This window comes from Pseudopipra pipra, chromosome 5, assembly GCF_036250125.1.
Source record: "Pseudopipra pipra isolate bDixPip1 chromosome 5, bDixPip1.hap1, whole genome shotgun sequence".
Classification (NCBI taxonomy): domain Eukaryota; kingdom Metazoa; phylum Chordata; class Aves; order Passeriformes; family Pipridae; genus Pseudopipra; species Pseudopipra pipra.
Genome location: NC_087553.1, coordinates 41,582,701 through 41,606,439, shown reverse-complemented (window position 1 = coordinate 41,606,439; position 23,739 = coordinate 41,582,701). Strand labels below are relative to the sequence as shown.

The 23,739-nt window shown below is 40.7% G+C and overlaps 1 protein-coding gene across 12 annotated transcripts in view; it reads left to right on the top strand.

Annotated features, from left to right (window-relative positions):
- The window catches only part of MSRB3 (methionine sulfoxide reductase B3), a 110,255-nt gene that overhangs the window by 55,146 nt on the left and 31,370 nt on the right, over window positions 1-23,739 (top strand). For 10 of the 12 annotated variants that reach the window (XM_064655756.1, XM_064655760.1, XM_064655763.1 and 7 more), the window contains one exon: window positions 21,245-21,342. The exons of the other annotated variants lie outside the window; for them this stretch is intronic. In XM_064655756.1, coding sequence (XP_064511826.1) covers window positions 21,245-21,342 — 98 coding nt within the window. The remainder of the gene's footprint in view (window positions 1-21,244; window positions 21,343-23,739) is intronic. 12 annotated transcript variants of the gene reach the window in all.

Here is a 23,739-nt window from a genome sequence, read left to right as displayed (position 1 = left end):
TTACTAGCTGTAGCAATGGAATTGCTTTCATTATCTGCATAATATCCTTTTCAGGTTATCTCTGTGTCTGGCTTTCACACAATCGCTGTGTGTCTGTGGAGAAATTGTAGCATTTCGTTTGGCGGGATATCACTATATCGAGGCAGTGGGATCATCTTAACTAAGATGTAACTATCTACCTTAACATAGCCCTCTGAGCTTCATCTTGAGTCAGCTGGAAGAGATAAACATCCTCAGATGAGTTCATCCCTCCTGCTGGAGAAGTCTGTTTCTGGGTGCACTGATTCATCCTTTTGAGTGCCAATCAAGTTTAGAGCTAGGCACGAAGCTTTGATGGTTAAAGTCAGAAGAGATTATCACTAGAATGGATGTGCAGAGAGCCTGAGGATGAGGGGATGTGATCCCAAGTCACTTTCTGTGGCTGATGCTGTGGAGATGTAGTGGAAAAAAAATCATAAATTTAAAAGGAAGACTACACAATTGCTCTCAAGTTCTGCTGGGTGTCAGTAAACCTCTTGTACACAGAGCTTGTCTGGAGTGTATTTATGGGAAAAATGAGTTTAGCTGTCATTATTTTAGTTCTGTTTGTCCTTGTATGCATTTTCATTTCCCTTTTTTTGTCTTACCTTTCTTAAACAAAACCAAATCTGCTTATGTTTCAGTTATTGTTACCCCAGAGAATTGCTGCAATTGTTATCACTTTTTCTTGAATTATGAGTAAGAATTGTCAGATGTGAAAAAGCTGACAAAATATGTTTTGTGAATTGAACATTCACCATGGTTCATCTGTTCATGCACAGAAAGAGAAATATGTAACTTTAAGAGAGATGGCCTAAGGATAATAAGAGTGAATCAAAATTGTTGTAAACATACTCAATTCAGCTTCAGTCAGGGCCCAAATATTAAACTGGATTTTGGCATGTTTCAGAAAGCATGTGAACTTTTCCAAAAGCTTAGTAGGAAGAGATTTTGCTGATTTTATGTCGCTATTCTTGAGCTTTCGGAAAGGCAAGTCTTTTATTCTGTGTTAACCACTCTAACCAAGTTAAGGACTCCTGACACAATAAATGTAGATATGAACAATGAAAGGTGTATTTTTAAAACATTAACATTTAGAGACAGAAGTGTTCTGTCTCTGCCTCTTACTTTTCATGGAGATGGTCATGAGAACAGAATTTCGCTGTTTATATTCTCATTTAAAAAGTGTTTACCCATAAGATTTATGGATTTTGAAAGTGCTCATATATTCACTTCCATATTATTATCTCCCCTTGAGACAGTGATTTTTTTTCCCTGTCACAGACACTATAAGGGATTTAAATGAAGTCCCAGGAATACTGATTCACAGAGGAGTAGGATTTGGAATATCAATCGTCAGCACTGATAGAATATCTGGAAACGGATTGTTTGAAGAGTGGCAAAAAAAAATGTGCTTGTGAATAAAAGATCTGCTCCATTAAGTACTGTGTTGAGGGCACTAGGGCTCTTGAAACAACTTTAAAAGGCAAGAGAGGAAGATACAGCATTTCACTGAAATAAAAGCACTCTCTGCTTTCAAGTATAGTAAGAAACCCCCAATTGAAAGACAACTCTCAGAGCTGGACTTAAGATCATAAGTTAGTGTTAGACTGTGGCAAACTGAATTTATGTTGGCCATCACTTACCCTGTTAACTGGCTTTGCTGGAGAAGGGAATTAAAGGAGGTCTCTTTTTAAATCATTCTATTTTCTTTACTATCTGCATGTGTGAGACTCTTCCCTTGCCCTACAATGACCATATGTACCTGGATCTGTATCATTGTGGCACTATGATTAAACTCGGCTGCATTTTACTGTTGAAGATCAGTATGATGCTGAAATCTATGCCAGCAGCTGCTTTCACTCCTTTGGTTCCAGGCATCACACTACAGACCATACAAAAACTAAGTCCCACTCCTGAAAAAGCAAAGAAATGTACACAGCAGAACGGTAATCTTAACTCCCTTGCTCTAGTCTCTGTAAAAGTAATTTCTTTAATGATACATTAACATAAACTTTCATGTTGCCCTTTGCTTTCTCACACCAGGAAGGTCTGTTTCCGAAGGACCTACTCCCGGCCAGGACATGTAACACACCAGTGAGACTCCCTGGTGGGACATGCCCCCTCCTGGGCTCCTGTTTCTGGGAGGAGGGAGTGAGTATCTGACCACCTCCCCACCTCCTGTGAAGTCTATACACAAGTCCAAGTTTGGGCCTCATGTCGTCACTTAAGTGGGTGCCTGCTAGTATGGCACCCAGAATGGCAAGGCAACTTGACCGTATTTGGGTGGGAGTGAGGACAGGGTGGACCATACAGAGACTGTGTCCATCCCTCCCCCCTCTACCCTCCTTCCCACAGTGAATGGGGTTATTGGGAAACTTCAGAAGCTGAAACTCATGAGATTTCTCCTGGCACTTTGCCTCTGAGAATGTTTCTACTTATCCACAAAATGATCGAGCTTTAATGAGTTTCTCATAATTTGTACTAGCAGTAACAGTATATTTCTTTCGTTCCTCTGCCAATAGTTCTTGCATGTTTTTTTTAATTTTCATAAAACATCTTGGCCAGTGCCAGGGTTAAACGTTACACAGATGGAGGTGGACAATAACATTAAAATGCCTAAGTAATCAAATGTATTACAGCCTGCAGTTCTGCTTTAACATTTAAATGGGAGTGTGTTAACAACAAAAAGGTGCTTTGTTAAAGAAGCCGAAAGAAAAGGCAGAGTGTTCATCAAATTCATGAAGGTTAGGAGATGAAGGGCATGCAGTGTCATCTTCACTGCAATGTACAGAATAAGATTATCTAAGTTATGCAGACATTCTACCTTAAATTCAGGCTGTATTTACAGAAACTTACCACTCATATCTCATTAGTTCAATATTATGGCTTATTTGTGCAAGTCTGTTTGAAAACTAATGAATGATGAGAAATTAGAGAGTTACAGCAGTGATAGCAGGTATTTAAAAAACATTCAAAGCAAGAGTGAAACTCTCAGGAAACAAACTGATACTTACTGAAGCCCATGCAAATATTTAAATGATCTAATAAAGATCAGTGAAGAAAAATGAGAGAAACAGTCTCATGGGATGAGCATAGGAAAGTATGTTGTTAAACACATGGACAGTAGAAAGATATGCTAGTATAAAGCTGCATATAAAATTATTGTTTGCTCTGCTCACTCAGTTTACATGGAGTAACGTAATAATACATATTAGCATGGATTCAAAGTCTTTGTCGTATGTTCTTACTGTAGAAAGAGGTAAAATGTTCAAATGGAGGAGGCTAACATTAGTCCCAGAGAGTAGAGTAGCCACAGCTAGAATTGTGAGAACAATAGGATTTTTCATTTGGGGACCGAAACTGTATATGGAAACAAGGTTGGGGACTTGTGTATTGTTGCCGTGAAATTTTGATGCTGAAAAAAAATCTCCAGAGCAGTTAATTAGGGGTGAGATAAGAAAGGGTTTATTATGCCAAGGCAAAGATGTTACAAGACGCGCGCGCAGGCCGTGCCTGAGAGGTTACATTTTATAACACCATCCATCCAATCCCAGATGTGTCCACCCTGTGGCCTTCACTCTGGACCGCCCTGGGTCCACCCTCTTAAAATGGGTCTGGGGTGTATTTCGGGACCCCTTATTCATCCCATCTTTGTCTTCATCAGAGCACAAAGGGTACATAGTTACCTAATTCTTGACTGTATTCTGTGGTTTAGGCCCTGATATGCTGTTCTGCCAACAATCTAGGCCTTGCCTTGACAAGAGACTAAACATTTCTGCTGTATTCAGGGGTATGAGTGATATAGGGAGCATAGAATGGGGTAAGAGGGTTAAGGAATGTATAAACAAGGGTGCTGGAGAAAGGGAAAGGGACAAGGGACAAAGGAGGGGGGGGGAGGTTGCTGCTTTTAAAATCTACTTCTAAAACTTATAAGGCTTACCAATATTAGAAAAATAAAAAACCATTAGGGGCTTAAGGCATCAGTATCCAGGAAAGTTTGATCTAAGTTGGCAAGCAGAAGGAAAAGATTTTGGTTTTTTTTTTCCTATGCATTGAACTGAACTTTTTAAATAAATTGATATTGGAAAGGAAACATTTCAAACAAAGGCTTGCATTATACGTTTGCAAAATGCAGAGTGGAAAATAGTTGGGCTGTTTGAATTTTATCCAAATTCTCTAATTTTTCCAGTAAAAATTTTTTATAAAATTGGAGAAATTTTCTGAAAGTTTCTAGACAGCTAGAAACTGTGATTTAAGGCAATATTATTACGTAGAAAGAAACTAAAAACAAATTCCTAAAAGTGCCATCAACTTAAAACTCAGGCCCCATTTAATGGATGCTTACTAACTGGCACCCACAGGTTGATTTCTTGAATTGCACAATTATCTGTCTGTGACAGCCTTTCTTTTCGGTGCTGCCCTGGTACAATACAGCTGAACCCCTCTGTGACCCCTGGGAATGCCAACAATAGATGATCAGTCATTGCACACACAGCTCTCTCCAAAGGGTGATCACTTTGATTCAGACCTTTCTAGAAAACGATTCACAGTTCTGCAAGTATTTTAGACTTAACATTTCTTAGGGTGTAGATTAAAAAATGTGTTAGAGTAGCAGTGTGAAACAAACATTACACCTTTTGATAGCAGCGCTGAAAAACAGAGATTGAACATTGCAAGTTTTGCTACTGGGGCTTCTTTGAATACAAGAGAGTAGGAATTCTTCCTCCTCCCCACTCCATCTCCTCCCTCAAAAATACAGCAAGTCAATGGGATGGTGCCTTGTCAAAATGAAACACCATCATGTTTCATGCCAAAATGTGCAAACATTGTAATCAGGGTGAAGGTGAGGCTCTGAAGCTGATGTCCTGTACAGGTCATTAAACTGCCTGCAAGAGAGGGAAGTACATTTTTAAGGTCCATTTTGGAATGTGGGGCAGAGGTCCTCAGGTCCTCTAGTTCTTGCTCTGAAGTCTGAAGCTGCCAGAGTTGTTTTGGTTTTCAGTGAGCTGCTTGATGGGCTGTTGCTTGTGGCATGTGAACCAAGTCATTTGTCAGACACTGACAGTGCTGTTGGCTCCATTCTCTTCCTGCAGAGATTTGGACAGTATTTTACCTCTTCAGTTGCTTTATAGGAAGGAATACTATTGAGAACACATAGTATTCCTGGAGTGATACATTTACAGCATGAGCATTTAAAACCATGGTTATGCCCCAGTTTCCTGGGGAGCTGGGAAGAAGCCAGGGAGAGCACAAAGATTTTTTGGTCTGACTGCAAACCATTCAGGGTAATAGATGCCCGTTACATTTCAGGGGAGATTTGAGTTTAAAACAGTCCTTTTTAGGCAACTGAAAGCAGATTTTTTCTGCTAAGGCTAAGAGTGCTCCACAGCCAGAATGTGTGTTACTTTGGTTGCAATCTGATGAACATATGAAAGGTAGAGAGGGAAGACCCAGCAACCTGTGGCATTCTAGTCTTTCCCTGTCCCTGGAACTTCCATTGTTGTGATGCTGCTAAATCCGATTTGACCACACAGAACTTAAGTAAACAGAGATTGTAGTTGTGGGGAGTTATGTACTCTTTAAAAAAGGGTCTGAGTTTGTTGAATAGAGTTGGATCAGTACTGGAGTAGCTTGATGTCAAAGGTTAGATTTTGTTATATCCAAGACAGGGCTGGGAACTGACATACTGTAGCTTTTCTTGATTGATCTGGTTTTTTTTTCCAGTGCTCACACCATGCTCAAAGAATGAAAAGTACAGTACATTTCAGTCCCTTTCCAGGAAAGTGCATCCTGTGCTACCTGCTTGCTGTGAAAATATATAGCCCAGATAATTTAAGTTCTAAATTCTCATAGTTTGCTTTATGTAATGCTGAGACAGACATCTTTGGAACTGAAGGATTACAGGCTTATTTGAATTATAAAGGCACTGACCTCAAGCAGCCTTTTAGTCAAGTCTGTTGTTTGTGTGGTCAGCTTATAACCATGTTTCTGTGATATTAGTGCAAAGATGTAGTGTCAGTGCTGAGTTCAGAGGTTTAGCTTATTCTAACAGTAGAGTTTTTATCTGTCAGGGATATCACAGTAAGTCATCTTTGCACTCACTCCTTGCCCTTCTACCTTGTGTTGCCTCCAGTTAACCATTGAGCTTGCTAGCCCAGGAAAAAAGTTGAATAATTTTCTTCTGGTTTAGTGAATTAAACTGTCTCCCCACAAATGGATAAGCACTACAGCTGGTGAACAGTGAGGAAGCAGCAGGACAAAGACAACTGAGAGCAGGGGCAAGAGAAGGGCAAGAAGCTGATGGAGTGCTTCAGCCATCTCATGACACCTTCCCTTAAGCCTGCCTTGCTAAAGCTTCTCCACTTTGCATACAAAATATTAGAAGCTGTTTAAAACAGAAGCCTCCCATGCATCTCCCCTGGTACCTCCTGACCAGAAGGTTACTGGCTGTTCTGCATTGAATGAGTCTCTGGTGAAAGCCAATCCTATGAAAAAGTTTGCTTCCAGCAAGTAAGCGTGTCATGTTCCTTTTGTTTAAAATCTTGGTTTTTTTAATGGGAGATATCCTACTGATCCCTTGTCAAGATTTCGTATTTTGCCTTCTCTGGTGAAAGTGTCTTTACTACCTTCCTGTAAGAATGAACCACAAACTCATCTCTCAAAGTCTCTGTACAGCTCCTTCCAAAGGCAAATCAAGGCTAGAGTTCCTTGACTTCACACTCCCAAGGACACACTGCCTGAGAGGAAGCACAAACATCCAGTTTGTTGCCTTTTTGAGTGAAAAAAAAAATATTTCTTGTAGCATAAAAAAAAGATAATGAAAGGAAGAAAGAAAGTGGGAGGGCTGGCAATGAGAAGCTGCACACATAGGGTGTAAAAAGCATTAAATCAAATTAAAATCTCATTAAACTCTCTACTTGCAGCTACTTTCCAGCCTAGCTATTCTCTCTTACTGTCTGTTGGTGTGGCTGATGTTTCTGCTGCCTAACTTCTGTCTTGTTAACAATTCTTCTTCCGGTTAAGCCTTCCCTACATGTATCTGCCCACTTGTTTTATCTCAGGGCTCTCTTGGCAGAAGTTTTGGTAGTAAGGAACCAAATTAACAATTGTGTGTATGAGGTGTGAATCGACTTTGCTTCAGTAAGTTTAGAACACCTTGCAAACTCATTTGGTGCTATTTATGCAAGGTTTCAGCAGAGTTTACTTTTGAAGTAAATATTAAAACAAAATGAGGTACAGCACTGTTTTTGAATGCAGAACATTATTTTGCACCTCGTTAGGTCTATTTTTCCTACTAATACAGCAATGGCAATTGGACAAGTAAAAGACTGATGGGATGAACAAAAGCAATGATCCTTTCCTGAGCATGCCATATCCGTTCTGTAAATGTGACATAAAAAAAAAAAAGCCCCTAAACCACATGGCAGAAGTCAGACCTCCCAAGGAAAACCTGCACTACAGCAGTTTGCACAAACTCCTGCATCTCTTTACTTAATGTTTCAGACATTAGAAGGATGATTTTTCTGTGTGCAGCTAATTTGCTGTTTTACTTAGAAAGTTTCCTCAAGGAAATAAAATAGTGTAATTGTGCCTGAATGCTTTTGAAAATTTGAAGTTTTTATAAATGTTGAAAACATCTGTAGCCTGATACTTAGCAAGGCCTTTATTAATCTCTCTTAAGTAACAACTCTTACGTTTGTTTTGGGCTCCACTGGTTGCAGCACAAGCTTATATTGCAACAGTTATGACAAGGGAACTGTCCCAAGCATGTATCTGAGATGCCCTGTGAGAATAAATTGCACGGGGACAGAAACTTATTCTTAATCACTTCTTCACACAAGCCGCTGACCCCTTGTCCATAAGATTTAAGAGTATTACAATAACTGATAATATCAAGATTCTTTCTTTAGGAATATCACATAGTGAATGGTTCAAGTGATATCTCCCATCATGTCTCTGACATCAGCTAAGCATGAGTAAACCAGCACAAGAAATGAGCCATGAAATACAAACTGTTACACACAAAAATATGCACCACTTTCATGGATGCATCAATACTGTTGTAGATTTAGTGATGCTCTATTTTGAAGTAAGAATGACAATGTTATGGCTTTTGAATACCCCTTGTTTTTTTTTTCCTGTAGAATAAGCTTTGCAGTGCTACCACCCTTTCATACCCTGTTTTTCTTGCTTGCAAGACTAAGATATAGCTGCTGATACAGGATTCTAAAAGGCTTGAGAGTAACGGAGTGAATTAAACATTCCTCTTCCAGCTGCTGCTGTTCACAACACATTTGACAGTTAAAATACATCACACATTCTCTTGTCCGTTTAATATAAACAATTAGTATTTTAAGTGGAGTCCAGAATCAACCCCAAATAGGAAGATCCAGACAGGCAGTTCAGATAGGAAACTAAGCAGTGTTCTGAATTTATATAAAAGTTGTTTGCAGTTAGTTCAACCTAGGCCTAACACACTGTCTACTGCAGCACATCAGAATGTGGAAGGTGGGAGACCAGTGCCTTGTCTTTTGGGGAAGAAGGTTTCATTTTTCATCTCAAAATTATTTCAGCACAACTTTTTATGTGAAATTTTTAGTATGAAATGTAAAATGAAGGAGAAAAATCAAAATTAGAATATAGTATTTTTTTTTTCATATAATGAATTCTTTGTCTAATGAAAAATTTTAGTTGACCCAAGATATATGTTGGAGGAAAGCTTGTTTAAAGAGAATTTTCCTTTTTCTTTTTGTCTTTCCTAGAATGAAGACATTTCAAATCGCAGACCTCATTGAAACAAACAAAAAAATCTGGCTTCTCTGTAGGTTTACTTCCTTGAAGTTGAAGCAAACTTGAAATAACAGAAGGGCTGTAATGCAAACTCAATTTTAGTATAGAAGCAACATAGGGAGCATAGTATCATTCATGTTAGGGATTCTGACATGATCTTTGCAAAGTGCTAATTTATTTTCTAAATGAGAGAATTTTTAATAAAAATATTATAAACTGAGAAAGCTTCTCAAACCTGACAGAAGGCATTTGGGGTGTAATATTATTCAGTTGTAAACCCCTTCTTTTTTGAGTCTAGACAATGTATAGTTCCATAACACAGAGGAGGTAACATTCTGTATAATATTGCTTCATGCAGATGGTCTTGAAATTCTGTGTACCTAAAGTCAAGGCCTTTGTGGGCATGAGGATCTCTCTGGAAACCTGTCAACTTTTCCATGTCAAAAGCTAAGCATACATCTCAATCTGAAGCTGGACCAGGAGTAGCTATCAGTTAGGACTGAACCCTCTAATTACTAGCATGCGTAAAATATCTGATAGGAAGCATTTAGCCTCACTTCTGCTTGCTGGGGAGGAAGCTAAATTTTACGTTATAAACTTTACATCAATGACTTTCCCTTCATTCCTTTGCAATGCTCAGTGGCTGATTGCACTGGGCCCTGAAGTGCAATAGTGCAAATACTGAATCATAAATAAACAACATACCAACTTTGCAAAAGGAAGCCAGGCAATTAATTTCTTTTAAATTGAGACTTCCTCTAAAATGAAACAGTCCCCTCAGAGCCCTCAGACAAAGCAGCTTCTGCAGCTGTCAACTTGGTTTACACCTTAAAAGAAAAAAAAAAAAGGAGCAGGGCACAGGGAGTAAAAATGCAAACAGCTTCAGGTTGTTCAATTTCCTGTTTGTTTAAATTTGTCCATCCTGACGTGCAGATTCATCACACTCCTTTCCTGGTGACTACTTCATTAGATTAGTTTAGTCAGGTATTCAGAGGGATTTTTATCTTCTGACTCATAAAATTCTTGAATTCCCCTAAGAATTTCCTATGTCTGGAATTTTATGTCTTTGTAGTTTTAGCTGGACTCCTTGAAGAAGTTGCTCTCTAAATTGCTGGTTTTAGCATCTGAGGAGCCAGCTAGAGTGTGACTCCTGCTTTTCAGGAAAACTGATCCGTGCTAGCACTTCACCTCTTAAAATTTTAATCAATTTGTTTTAATATATATTTTAAACTCATCCTTTCCTGACAGTATTTCCCCTTGCTGCCCATGCCCTTTGCAGGTGTCCACTTCAGAATATTTCTGTCCAATTCCAAAAATGCACCCCAGTAGCTCAAAGTGCAGCCTGCACACCATCCCATCAGGTTTTAATCACTTCTCTGCTTTAAAAGCAGTGAAGCTGAGGTTATGGGTATATTGGACCATTTAGCAGTTGATGACAAGTGCCTTTGTATATCCCTTACCTGTCTTTTTCTAGCCCTTTCTGCGGAGGGTGAGAGCCAGGTTAGGCTGGAGCCCTGGTGTGTGCTTCTTTGAAGGGTTTAGTGAATTGAAGGTGATGTTTTTTGACATGTGAGCTCCAGAAATGTACCGAGTGATTGTAGTGCCAATTCGCCTGCCTGCACAGGGACTTCGCCGGTGCGGAACGACGGCCCTTCCCTGCCCTGGGTCACCGGCGCTAGGCGGTAGCTCTGGATGGCTTTGAAGGAGGAAGCAGACGGCGGAATGACAGCCTGCCTGTCTTCCAAAAGTCTGGGGGGGAAATGTGGAAAAGACCTTGGTCACCTCTTGTCTCCTCTCCCGGGTCACGGTGTTTGACTGCGCAGGAGCTCCCGGATGGGTGCTCCGAAACGCGGCTAAACGTCCTCTCGCACGTGTGTCTGTCTGTCTGTCCTAGAGGTTGCTTCCCTCGAGTACATTTGCTTATGGAATCGGCAGGTGGAGACAAGAACAAGGCCATGCGCTGCACCGCGTGTCCCGAGCTCCCCCCGCCCGGAGCGGCGGCGGCGCTGAGGGGAGGCCGGGCGGGCCGGGGGCCACCCGAGACCGGAGCTGCTCCCCGCACCCCGCCGTGCCTTTCCCGACCCGCGGTGCCCGTCCGGCGGCAGGGGAAAGGGAGAACGGTCGGGAGGGGTGCACGTCCTGGCTGATGGTCCGTGCCCACTGGGGCCCTGGGACATCACCAAGGTCCAGAGGAGAAAGCCCAGGGAAATACGAATACAAAGCAGCCTTCAGCGTTAGACAGGACAGTACCCAAAGAACATCTATAGCAGATGATGTGAATGGCAGCTACTAAAGCTAGCCTAGTCCTGTGGGAAGCACGGTGTAATGGATTCAAATCCCCATGAGTACAGGGAGTTTTCCTTGGATGCCTGAATGCCTCTATGAGAGGACTGCATACCCACTCACAGAATATTCTGAGTTGGAAGGGACCCACAAGGATCACCGCGTCCAACTCAAGTGAAGGGCCTATACAGGGATCAAACCTGCAACATTGGTGTTATTAGCACCGTGCTCTAACCAACTGAGCTAATCTCAGGGTTTTAGCATCTTGCCTGTTTTCTCCTGCATATTGACCCATTTCCTTTGGCTGATTCTCTCTAAATCTTCTCTTATTTCTCCTCTCACTTATTGCATCACGTTTCTTTTCCAAGCAAATTACTCCTTCTTACATATGTCTTTACCTACAGTAGTGTAAAACAAAACAAGATCCTGAAGTGAGTTGGATGTTTACAAACCAATATTATTTGTCTGCAAAAACATGTAGGGAGTGTAATTGACTTCCACTGTGACTACTCATACTGTGTCTCATTACAAATGATCATAGCTTACCTTGAAAATTACTTCCATGTCTTGAACACTTTGCGTATGGTACATTTGTTTTATTTATATATTTGAGTAAAAAATATAATAGAAGAATGATCCAGAAGAAAAAGAAGACATCAAAGGTGCGGTCATGGAAGAAATAGCACAGGCACAGAAGCAAATAATAGACCAGTGCTGAGCTGATGTTTGCAGCAGCCATGTTCATGTTAGCACTTGCTCAGTCTTTGGGAGATTTCAGAGGCAAGCTGAGTTTCCCCCAGGAGAGCATTAAAGGAGAACAGCTCCTCATGAGATTGGTTTTAAGATGTTACTGTTTATTTCCATGAACTGTGTCACTGATTACATAGTATGGCTGTGAAAAGGTTTCCTTTGAAAACCTTCTTGAAAAAAAAATGTAGGTTTTAGGACAAAGGGCATGCTTTGCTTTACAAAACAGAAGGCGAACATTACAATCAGAAATACAAACTTCTCCATTTCAATAGTAACAGTTTTCAGAAGTTTTCAAAGTACAAAGTTTTCCACAGAAAACTTAAAGGAGTGTATGTGAGTGCGTGTGCACATGAATATGATTTTTGTCAGAGTTTTCTGTGAAGAAGGGTCTTTATTTTCTAGTCAGCATTATTACCCACCTCCTTTTGTTTGCATAAGAGGTTGTTAAGAATATTTAAACCTCCTCCCAAACCAGCACTAACTCCAAAGAATCTAACCCTGCAAATCATTCCTTTTTTTTTTTCTTCTTTTAGGATTTTGTGCTGTGCTGTAGCTTTTGCATCCTTTTATGCATGACAACATAGTGTTCAACTGTGCATTGTAGAGACAAATTCTTAGGCAGAGGATAAGGTAAAGTTGCCCTGGGTACCAAGTCCAGGGTGGCAGAAGTACCTCAAAAGTCTTTGCATGAAGCTGCAGGTAGTAGACCTTGCACTTCCCATATGAAGGAGGCCTTCAGGACTAGATTCCTTGCAGGGCTTGATAAGCCTGCAGTTCATGATGAGATGTTCCTGCCCTGGGATAAAAATCCTGCTCTAGAAATGTATCTATTTTAAGGACTAGCTTAGTGAATAAGATGTAATATTAGGCAAAGAGGAGAGTTTTGCTCTCCACCACTTCATAGTAGCATGAAAAGGAGCCATACTGCACCTCTCCATACTCTCCTCCTACAGTGTCTTGTCCTGTGGCCAAATGGCCCTTGCAGCAGACCTGGTGATTTGAGGCTCGATCTTCACCCTGCTTCAGTGCTCTATTCTGTCAACCTTTGGCAGACATTACCATCAGCTAACTGCCCCAGTTTTTTCCCAAATCCTGACAAAAGCTATCCTTGATAGCCACGAAAATTATGTCCATTCTTAGTTATTTGTGACCAAGTTTCCTTTCCAAGACAGCTTATGCAATATCTAAAGTAAACAGAAGAAAGGGGGTCTTTGTATTTCTTTTCTTTTTGCTTGTGTGTTTGTTTGGTTGGTTTTTTTAATCAGTGTAATAACTCTTTCCCTTGTTTCAGAACTTTACAGCAGTAATGAGAACCTATTTGTGCAGCAGAAAATGAAGAGGGTGCTTGTATGCTCCAGCTCAGTGCTGGAGGCACTGTAGAAGGAGGTTTGGTAGAAGGAATATAACTGCAAAAAAGGAAGACAGTACAGACTTCTTTTTTTTTTTTTTTAAATGTAGTTAAAATTAATTCAGTCAGAATTCCACCTCTGCAGTTTCAGTTTTAAGTGTGCGACTGAGTTCTGGCTGTTCTTTACAAACTTTGTTTCCCAGACATGCATAACAATACTAAGAGGAAACTCTTTCAACAAACAACTTGTGGATGTTCATTACTTGAAACACCCCATGACAAATTTTTCAAATATGTACTTCATCAGTGACTGCTGTTCATTTCAATGCCAGATACTGATTATTAAAAGGTTGCATTTGCTGTTTTTTTTAACTTTCTCTGTGAACATACTGCATTAGGATTTCAGTTTTGTCACTTCCATCGTAAGGCCTGCCAGCTCTACTGCTATCCTGATTTAGTCATCCTATGTGAAATCTTTCGCTGTTTTAGTGAGTTGCACAGATAACTCGTACGTGTACCAATTGCAAGATATTTTGCAATATATACATTTGTTTTACCAATACTGCTTTTGGAAGGAAAACAAAAACATCTATTCGCAGTTAAATGCTTTGGACTGAGGTTATTAGGTCAACAGTAAATTTTAAAAACTATTTGAGACATTTCTTGATGGCATTTTAAAATTATAGCTTAAGGTTACACTGCTTCACACAGTTCTGTTTGACTCTTTTGATGCTGAAGATCTACAGCTGACTTATGTGTAAGATATATTTTTAAAAACATTAGCTATGATTTAAAGTAACAAGAGACACTGTTCAGATGAGGGGAGAAATCCATCCTTTGGGAGGAAGTGAGTTAGGTTCAGTAGTTTTGTTGAACCTGAACCAAGAAAGAAACCAGTAGTAACTCAATCTTTTTAAGAAGACTTGAGGAAGATCCCAGCTTCTGCCTACCTGTAGATTTTAGCAGCAACCTGTGCATTCAAGATGTCAGGAATATTACAGAGGAAGGCTCTGAAAGAGCAGGCTTATATTTATCAGTGGTTTAGAGCACAGTGAAAGCATTAAGGAAGCAGCTAGAGCAAGAGCAATATTGTGATAGAGTTATTAATTGCTAAAGAGAGTAGGCCCCATGCTTTTATTGCTCAAGAGACATCAGGGGCACTCTTGTTCTGAAAAATTCAGATGTCAAATGAAATCATAGATGCAAAGTTTCAGATCTCCCTTAACAATCATTTTAAACAAACATAACCTCATCCCACTTACAAAGAAATAAATCTGGATTGCATATGCTGTTTCATGGTAAGTTGTTTTGATGCTCAGAGTGCTGTAGTGGAAGAAAACAAATATCACCTTTATTCACGACTTTCACTTTTTTTATTTCCCTAGTGAGAAACATAAAGGAAAAAACAGATGATGATTGTCTCATAAAAGCTGCTGTTAGAAGTTCAGTTGTTTTGAAACATTCCCTTCCCACACTGTTCTGCCAGAGTGGTATTTGCCTGCTGCAGTAGCCCAACTTTGCTGTTAGAAAGAAGCCGTCTTTTTACTTTTTCTTCCAAAATTAAGCTTCATTTTGCCTTTGTGTTGTCTGCCTCCCCCCCCCCCCCCCCCCCCCAGCCGCAGCCTAGCTACCACTCTGATGCTCTTTTGGCATGTTCTGTTGAAAAACAGTATGACATTGTCCTTCTTATATCTGGATGGTGCTGGAAAGGAACAACCTTTTTTTCCGTGTGGAGTACATATCTAATGTAAAGCTGTTCACTGATGAACAAGAATGTTTCAGTGCCCAATTCTGTTTCTAGCTACATTTGGGTAAATTAGATGAACCTCCACAGATAGTAATGTTACCTGATGGTAAAATAATTGTAAGTAAGAATATTCATTATTCATTCATCATCATGGAGATATTATGAAAAATAACCCAGGGTATTCTGTGTTAGCCAAAAAAGCCCCTATATCTGCACAGGCATGCTACATAATAGCAACATGTCACTTTGTAGTTCTACATTAAACTTTTATGTGAGAAGTTACAGCTGTGGATGCCTGTGTCTTTCAGATTCTGTTTCAATAAACCTTTGAGAGAGAAAAAAGTGAAGGCCCTTCTGCTTTACAGCAGTTTCAAAGCAGAAGCTTTATTACCTTTTTTTTAAATCCTAATACGCTTTATGTTTTAAACAGACATAGCTTTTCAGTGAAGATAAATGATGAGACTCTACCTTAAAAAGCCTTTGGGTTTTCTTTAATCTGCATTAGGTTAAAAGGGAATCAGAATTCTAAAAATAGGGCACATCAGAGCAACAGGGTATTTTTCAGTTCAAGGTCCTCTTTTCCATCTGGTGCCATTTTGGTAGTTCTAACATCCTCCATCTTCCCCTACTTCTCCATCTGTAAATAACTCACTGAAGTAAGTGCTTCGAATAATTACAGCAAAGAATGAAAAAATGCATATTGGACTTAATCTCTTTGGGATCTACAATGAAAAACATAAATACAGACATCACAGTTATTGAAAAACTGTGAGGTCTCTAGTCAGCAGGTGTATGAAATGGGAATAATGTCAGAGCATTACATGTTTTGGGTTGCAATTGTGCTGTTCAAAAAAATGTCAAAAGGCATATTAGATCAGGAGAGGGGAAAAAATAGCCTAGCAGGGTTGATTTTCAAAAGTAGCCTGCCGTTTCACTTCTGCAAATAATTATAGACTCATATCTTAACGATTAGATATCTAAATGCTTGCACCCATTTATTAGGAAGTTGGAGACCTAACTAGAACAAAGTATATGTAAACTTGCAAAACTGGAAGGAGGTTTGAGATGCTTCTAAAATTGATTAATCAGTCAGCTACTGGACTGCTTTCCAAAAGCTTATGGGAACAAAATGTCTTTCTTTTTTTTCTGTGAGGTCAATATCGCCCCAAGAAAGAGTCCTGGAATAGCCCATGAGATAAGGTGCTTTAGAGCTTCCTGGGTTAATGTGAAAGAAACAGTCTACTCCTGTAGAGTTTAATATCTCTACCAGGAATGCACAAAATGGGCTGGACTATGGGCACACCGTTTGCTGTCACTGCCTTCCTTTGACATTACAAATACTTTGGCATCTCAGTTTGAGAAGGAGACAAACTCTTCAGTTTGTCAGCTGTCTGGGACTGCTGAGTGCTGGCAACCTGTGCTGTCCTTATACCCACCTTGTGCCAGCTTCTTGTATAAGTGCCCGCCATAGATAGCTCATTAGTTATATTGAGCCAATCAAGTACCTAGAATAGGAGGTCTGAAAGTGGGAAAGAAGATGCCTCTTTTGAATGATTTGAAACCCTCTGCCCATGGTGGCAAAAGGAACATCCAGCACTGGTTATCAAATCCAACATTTCTCATCCTGCCTGTTCTTCTGTGTTGCTGCCCAGGGCAGTACAAGGCAAGAAAGCATTCTTTGATGGAGAGGAATAAACCACTGTCCCCTCTTTGCCAGAATAGGGACCATTATGAAAAACAAAAGATTTGGTTTTGGTGAGAGGGTGTGGGGTGAATTTTAGAAATGTCGTGCAGCTTTTAAAAAATATTCTAATATTTGTCCTAATATTTTCTAAATATATTTGTCCTAGAATGAGGAAGAATGGGACATGACTCAGTATGTGTGATAGCCAGCAGCGTAAGATCCTTTCTGTTACTCATGCAGGATGGAGTGGAAAAGATCTGTCAGTTTACACATGTTTTTCATGTGTAAACTTGACAGAAGTACTTGACAGAAGAAAGTTTCATTGCTTTATTTAGTGTATTTTAGATCCAAAAAAGGATAATTGCTATATATCTGAAAAATTATTCATCTCTGTGGCTTGCTTATTAACTTAATAGAAACTGGCCCTTAGGACATACCAGCCTGACTCCCATGCAAAGGATTGTCAGAGCAAGCACAAACATAAGAGACTCTTATTTTAAAGCCTGTTTATATTGCCAGTGTGGTGCGAAGTGGTTGTGAATCTAAGAATGAGCCCATTTTAGATGTCTAGAATGCATTAAAAATTGTCGGCCATTACTGTGTCATACTGTCCCTCAAAGTAAACTTTACTTTCAGGGATAAATGTATTCACAAATCTTAAGTGCTGTTCACACAGACAAAAGTGCAAATGTCATTTGAAGTTGTTCACTTAGCTGGGAAGCTCCCCCCACCCTCATCTTGTCTCTTGCAATTACCCTTTGCCCCTTTCCTCCAGAGACTGTTTCTTCCTAGCTGGTATGTGTTACCATCCTTCAAAAGACAGCAGCCCTGTTACTGCTGCCCATCAGATGTGGTGAGCTAGACCTGACAGAAGGCCATCACCCAGGGAGGGTTGATTCTCAGAATCACAGTTTGCAATGGGTCTCCTCCAGCTCCCAGCCTCTGCAGTGCTAGGGGCTACTGTTTCTCTCTGCTTAGCAGAAGCAGAGGAGATCCAAAATGGTCATGTTTCCCTCCCTCCCTACCCCCATTCCCTACAGGAGGATGTGCTTTACAAGTAGCCAGATAGCTTTCAAAATGGACCGAAGCTTTAATGCACAGCTAAGGGCAGTCTAAAATGTAGAGGGAGCCAACCATTTTGCAGCCCTACAGCTGGGAGGAGGTAGAGGTGCAAGAGGACAGGAGTGGGGGACTGGAGCCAGGGTGGCAGGAGAAGTGGCCTGGCACTTGCAAAAAGGGAGGCCACTACTGTGTCATTTACCACTTATAAAGACAGAGAGATCATATGAAGGGTCCACAAGGTTCTGGTTGGATTTCTATGTCACTAGGAGTTAGCTAATATGCAGGCAAGAAGACTGCTACTGCTACTGCTACAGCTTTTTCCTGGCAGCTTTTGAAGTAGACCAAATGGCAAGAGAAGGCTTAGCAAACTATCAGGTGGCTTTTTCACTCTAGCACAGGAGAGGAAATGAGACAGCAAAGAGGGGTTGATTTTCCTGGTCAGTTTGTCTCATCATGGCTGGGCTTCACGAGCGAAGATTTGGGAAAGGTCTCTACCCACGTTTGTTGCAAGCGCGTTGGTGGCTAAAAAGGCCAATACGAGGCAGGCATGTCCGGCTGCAAAAGGCACAACAGAAAGACTCCTTAGATGGTATATTCTGCAAGGCACAATTCTTTCTGCGTTGCCTTTTCTCCTCAAGGGTGATCCTGCGTGCTTTCTCAAAAGCATCAGCAGCGTTATAGATGGTGTGTCTCCAGGTCTCCCAATTGGAGGCCAGAGTAGATCAGTTATGTTGATCAATATGGCCAAGGCTGAGATGTTGTTTCAGGGAGTCCTTGTATCTTTTCTTCGGGGCTCCTCTCTTGCGGCAGCCGGTGGCAAGTTCACCATAAAGCAGGATTGACTCATCAACTCAATGAGCAATTCACTTGTCTTCCTTTCAAGGTCAACAGACTGACAGTGTGTCTCACTGCACCCTTCAGGACCTTTTCTATTCCAAGGTTTGCTCAGTTTTCTGTCAACCCTAATGGAGTTTGTCCCAGGAATGCTCATGCCTGGGTCGCCATGTTGCTCAAGAAGAAATGACTTGACGGAGAGTTAAAATTCCAGACTGTAGAGGCACAGTCTGTTTCCTATTCCCTCTCTTGGGGACCATATGTTGCAGTGGTGGAGCCTGTGGAGCATGTGTCACATGTAGCATGAACTGACAGCCTAATCTGAAGTCACTCCAGTTGGGTACAAAGACTCCTTTAGGAGAAGCTTGCCTGTTTATATAGGTTTCAGATGACTTCAGTTTTTATAAGTGCATGGAGTGCATCTAAAGTAAATAATTTTTCTGTGGTGAATGAGAAGAGCAAAAGGAGAAATCTGGAGAAAGAAGAATACATGGTCTTTCTTAATGTCAAAGTTGACATAAACACGTCTCCTCCAAACCCCTCTCACAAGATGACTCTCAGCAAGACACAGATTGCTTCAATCTCTTTGTAGCAGTCTTTGAAGCTTCCCCCTTGTTGCTGTTATGGAGGAGGCAGGGTTGTCTTTGAGAATTTCTGCAGCCCTGAAATGTGCCTCCTCCAAAGGCTTTCACATGATCAGATAGCTGGTTGCTCCAAACAGCTCCCTCTTTGGAACTTCTCTGCCATCACACAAGGGTAAACTGGTATGTCTGTTTTGCAAAATTATTAAATTAAGAAAACTAAAGAGGCTTCAGTAAAAATATTCTGACAGGCTCTATGTAAGGCTTCAATTTTTGTTAGACAGTGACTCAGCTAAGAAGATGATGAATGGCGTTGGAAAGGAGCCACCAATTAGGAGACATCAATTTTTCTGTCAACAGGATAACCCCTTTTACAAAACTTGTCATATGTTTACTTTTTTTCTGTTTGTGAAGGTGTTGTTTGGCAGCAATATTTTGCATGAGGGGAAGAATTTATAAATTGGGGTTTTTTGTGGTTGTCATTGCTGTATTGTTTTGAGTTCCTGTCTTGTAGGATATTTTCCTTGTTCGGGGTTCTTGCTCCTCAGTCAGTGTGCTGTCTGTAACCCTTCCATTTTTAATACTTGGAGGGGGGATGACTACTTATTTCTCCAATGAGTTCTGGAGTGGAAACACCTGTAATGGTAGTAGGCACCTTGGGAGCACAAGACTTGGGGATTGTAATGTGTTCAGGTAGCTTGGGAATGCTACTGTGTGTGTGTTCCCAAGAGGAAAAGAAATACATTTCTGAGCATTTATTTATTAAAAAAAAATACATTTGTTATGCTTATGTCCTAGTAAATGTTCTTCCATACTTAATAATTTAAGATACAACTAAAGACATATAGATTTTTTTCCAGTTTACACGTTTTCTGTGCACACATTCAGAAAACTTGATAGCTTCCACATCTCCTTTTTACTGTATAGGGAATTTTACTCACTTTTCGTATGGGAAGCTGTATATATCCTGTATTCATCTGCATACAGTGATTTGCAGCTTCCACTATGTTTCTTAATAGCTTATTGCAAGTCATTTTATGAAATCACTAGTAGCAAATGCTTAACAGATATTAGAAGAAAAAAAAAGTTCTGTATTCTTAGGCATATGTGTAACATGTAGAGAGAACAAGAGCTGCCTGTGCATATTATATTTGGCAAGAGACTGAATGAGAAGAACAGGTAGCTGGTGAGATTTCAAATGGCCACTGGTAGATGTCAACATCTTAAAGCCTGTCAGGTTCTTATATGAGAACCCTGCTTCAGGAAACGGAGCATTATGATGGTTTTTGAGAGGTGGCTGAAAAGTTACAGCTATGTAATGGGTTGTTTTTTACCTGTGTTGTGGAGAGGGGGAGACTTTACATGGAATAGTTAGAGCATGGAAGGTCATTATTTAGGTAAGTGGCCATTACTGGTAGGTCAGGTATTACCTCGTCATCATCTGGAGTCAGGTCATGCAGCTCAGTGCTCAGGTAGCAGCTGCGTTGAACATGCGCATTAGTGAGTGCAATTGTTTTATCCTGGATGTAGACCACATGCAGACCACCCACTGGTGTCTAATATAGGCGTAGTTATGGTTCCACTTGTCCACATCTGATCTGAAGCACTCATTACTGTTTTGAAATGAGACACATCTTTCTGGGTTTGCCTTGGTGAAGGCAAAGATTAAGGCAGGTTTTGAGGCTCTAAATTGCAGTTCCCCAAATCTTTTTAAAAAGTACCTTTAGACTGCAAAAGCAAAAGCACTTGTGTTTTGTAAGATCTTGCTGTTTATCTTCAGGGTGGAATTTGTGCTTTTTTTAAACTGATGTTGAGGCTGAATCTGGCTTACCTGAGCAATCACCTTTGTTCACGAGCTAAACTGCTACCACTGCTTTTGGTGGAGTGCAGGAATCCCTGCGGAGATGGAAGATGGGCAGCTAGTGGCAGCTTAGTCCTTTCCTGTAAACAACTTTGTATTTAGGGGGTAAGGTGTTTTTCCAAAGTACCTAAGTGATTTAGGATAAAAAAATCTCCATTTCATTTATTTCCAGGCTCTGGAGTGAGATAAACATTTTTCAAAGTGTGATTCTATCCTGCTTTTTACAATGCTGTCTGCCACAAAGACACCCTCTTTTCCTACCTGTCTTGTTCCTCTTTTCCAGGTTGGCCTTCCTTTTATGATGTGATCAGTCCCGATGCAATTACTTTCAACGATGATTTCTCCTATGGGATGCATCGGATTGAAATATCCTGCAGTCAGGTTAGTTTATAGCACACACAGACCGTTCTGATGGCAAAGGCTGCAAAAACCATTACAGCGTGCTGTAGTTTCCTTGAGATTTGCAAACCTTTCAGTGCTATTAAATAGTAACCATTGTGAGAGGGCACAATGGGTTGTAGGTATAACAGCTGAGTGGAGCGAGCTGAAGGCACAAAGGGCTCATTGGAATGCACATTGTTGTCTCGTGAGATTTAGCAGAGCAGATTTAAATGGATGGATTCAGTGCTGAGTTTACAAAAATAGTCTTCCTGAAGAGGGTCCCTACAAAGGAGCTTCTGAGCCTGAGCCTGAGCCTGACTCCACACGTGAGTAGTTGAGAGAAGTTGAAAGCAATGGAGCGACTGTCTGTGTGCTGATTCCATCACTCTACATTATTGTGCAGCCGTGCTAACTCATTCCCAACACTCATTCCCAGCGCAGTCCTAATGGCTACTTCAAACAATCCCATCTGCCAGAATAATGAAGTCAGTAATCCTTCAAAAGATGCCCAAATTTTCCGTTATCTGTCTTGTTCTACATTCTCTCATCCTTTGTACTGCCCTCCTTTCTATGAAGGGAATGGCATAGTCATTACCTAGCAAAGGGAGAAGCTGCTGCATTGGTGTCCAGCAGATGTACCCAGCAACTTGCAGTCCTCTAGCTCCACATGCTCAAACTCCTCCTGAGAGAAGCAGCAGCTTCATTTGAGCAGTAATAATTTGCTGTTCTCCTTCCAGACAGTATTGTTGAGGGGGTTACTGATTTCATGCCTGACAATATGCATCCTTACTAGTCAGTCAGTCCTCGTGTATAACGCTCAGTGAGTTAAGAAACTTCTCAAGAGTATCTGTTACCTTCAGTCTGCGTAGAGCATTTGGCCCAATATGTTAGTCAAATTAATGTGTCTGCTACTGTGTCATGTGTACTACATAATTCTGTCATTTCTACATTGATTATATGCTTTAGAAGATCCATTCAACACTTCATGGGAACATCCATTTCCCTAAATTCCCTAGCAAGGTAGCAATGGGATGGCAGATTGGGAAGCTTACGCTTCACCAGTGGTTACTGGCATAACCAAAAATGCAATCCAGTCTCTTTAACTCTGCTTAGTAGGCCTGAATAGTGCTAAAATCAGCTTACTGCCAACTTCTGAGTCTGTATCTGTTGACACACTTCAAGAGATGGCCAGAGCTCCTGGAGAAGCCCAAGGCAGCCTGTGGTCAGGCCAAGGAATCTGGGAATGTCATTTACCTGTTGCCAAACAAAATAGTGTTAGCAGAACCCAAGACCAGCAGTATTAGCAGCAGTCACCTGCAGGTACCATAAAATCAAAGCAAAACCAAACCCAAAACCTGAATTTGAAGGAAAACATACGACCAAGATTGCTATATAATCCAATAGCAACTTCCTACCAGCTATTCCAACTTCCCAGGGCAGTAACCCCACAGATGATCAAGTCACACAGAAAAATAGCTTGGGGAGTGATGAACATCTTTGCAGCCAGTGCTCAGCACAGTTAAATCTGTCACATTGTGTATCTATAACAAAACCATTTCCTCCCCTCCTTGGAGCACCAGGAGTGTGAATTACACATGCAGCTGCAAAAAAAATGCAGTTTTACTGCAACCTGAAAAGCAGTGGGATTGATATGGCAGGCCTTGGTAGAAGTGAAGAGAAATACCTTCTCTCACACTGCAAATGATATTAATGATGAAAAAGTAGTTGATTTTTCTTTAAAAGTCCTTCCACTTGTCTGAGGGAATAAAAAAAAATCTCTTTTAATGCTCTTCATTATAGAAAGCAAACACTGGGTGAAAAATCACTGTAATATTAATCAAATACATCCATGGGATTATCCTAGAAATAACTTTCACAGTTTTTTGGAAACACGTCACCCTGAATGTATTTAAAAAGTCAATGAGTAGTGACAGATAGAAGTTAATACAAAGGCATTTGAGGAATAGTGTAAAACTGGTTGCATCTCTCTTTTTTTCCTCCTTCCTGTTCACGAGTCCCTTCCCCTGTGGTCTCCCTAGCTACTCTTTCTACCTGTACAAATCAGTAAAATTCCATAGTCACAGAAGTACTGTTTGCACACCAGTAGCTTTGACTTTGCTACGGCAGCTGACTGCAGGCTGCTTTCCATCCCTCCCAGCAGCATATTAGAACCAGGAGGCTTGGGACATCCAAGCATACTGACAGTTAGCAGTGACCCCCCTTTTCTGCTCCCAAGCACATATTTCAAATGCTTTAACTTAGTTCCCTGTCCAAGTGCATTCTGGCCAATATATTTATGTGCAAGGCTGCAACAGATGATTGTTTCTTTTTCAGAGGCTTTCCAGGCATGTATATTTGTCCTAAAAAAATGGTCAGCACCTATTATGTGTGACGAGG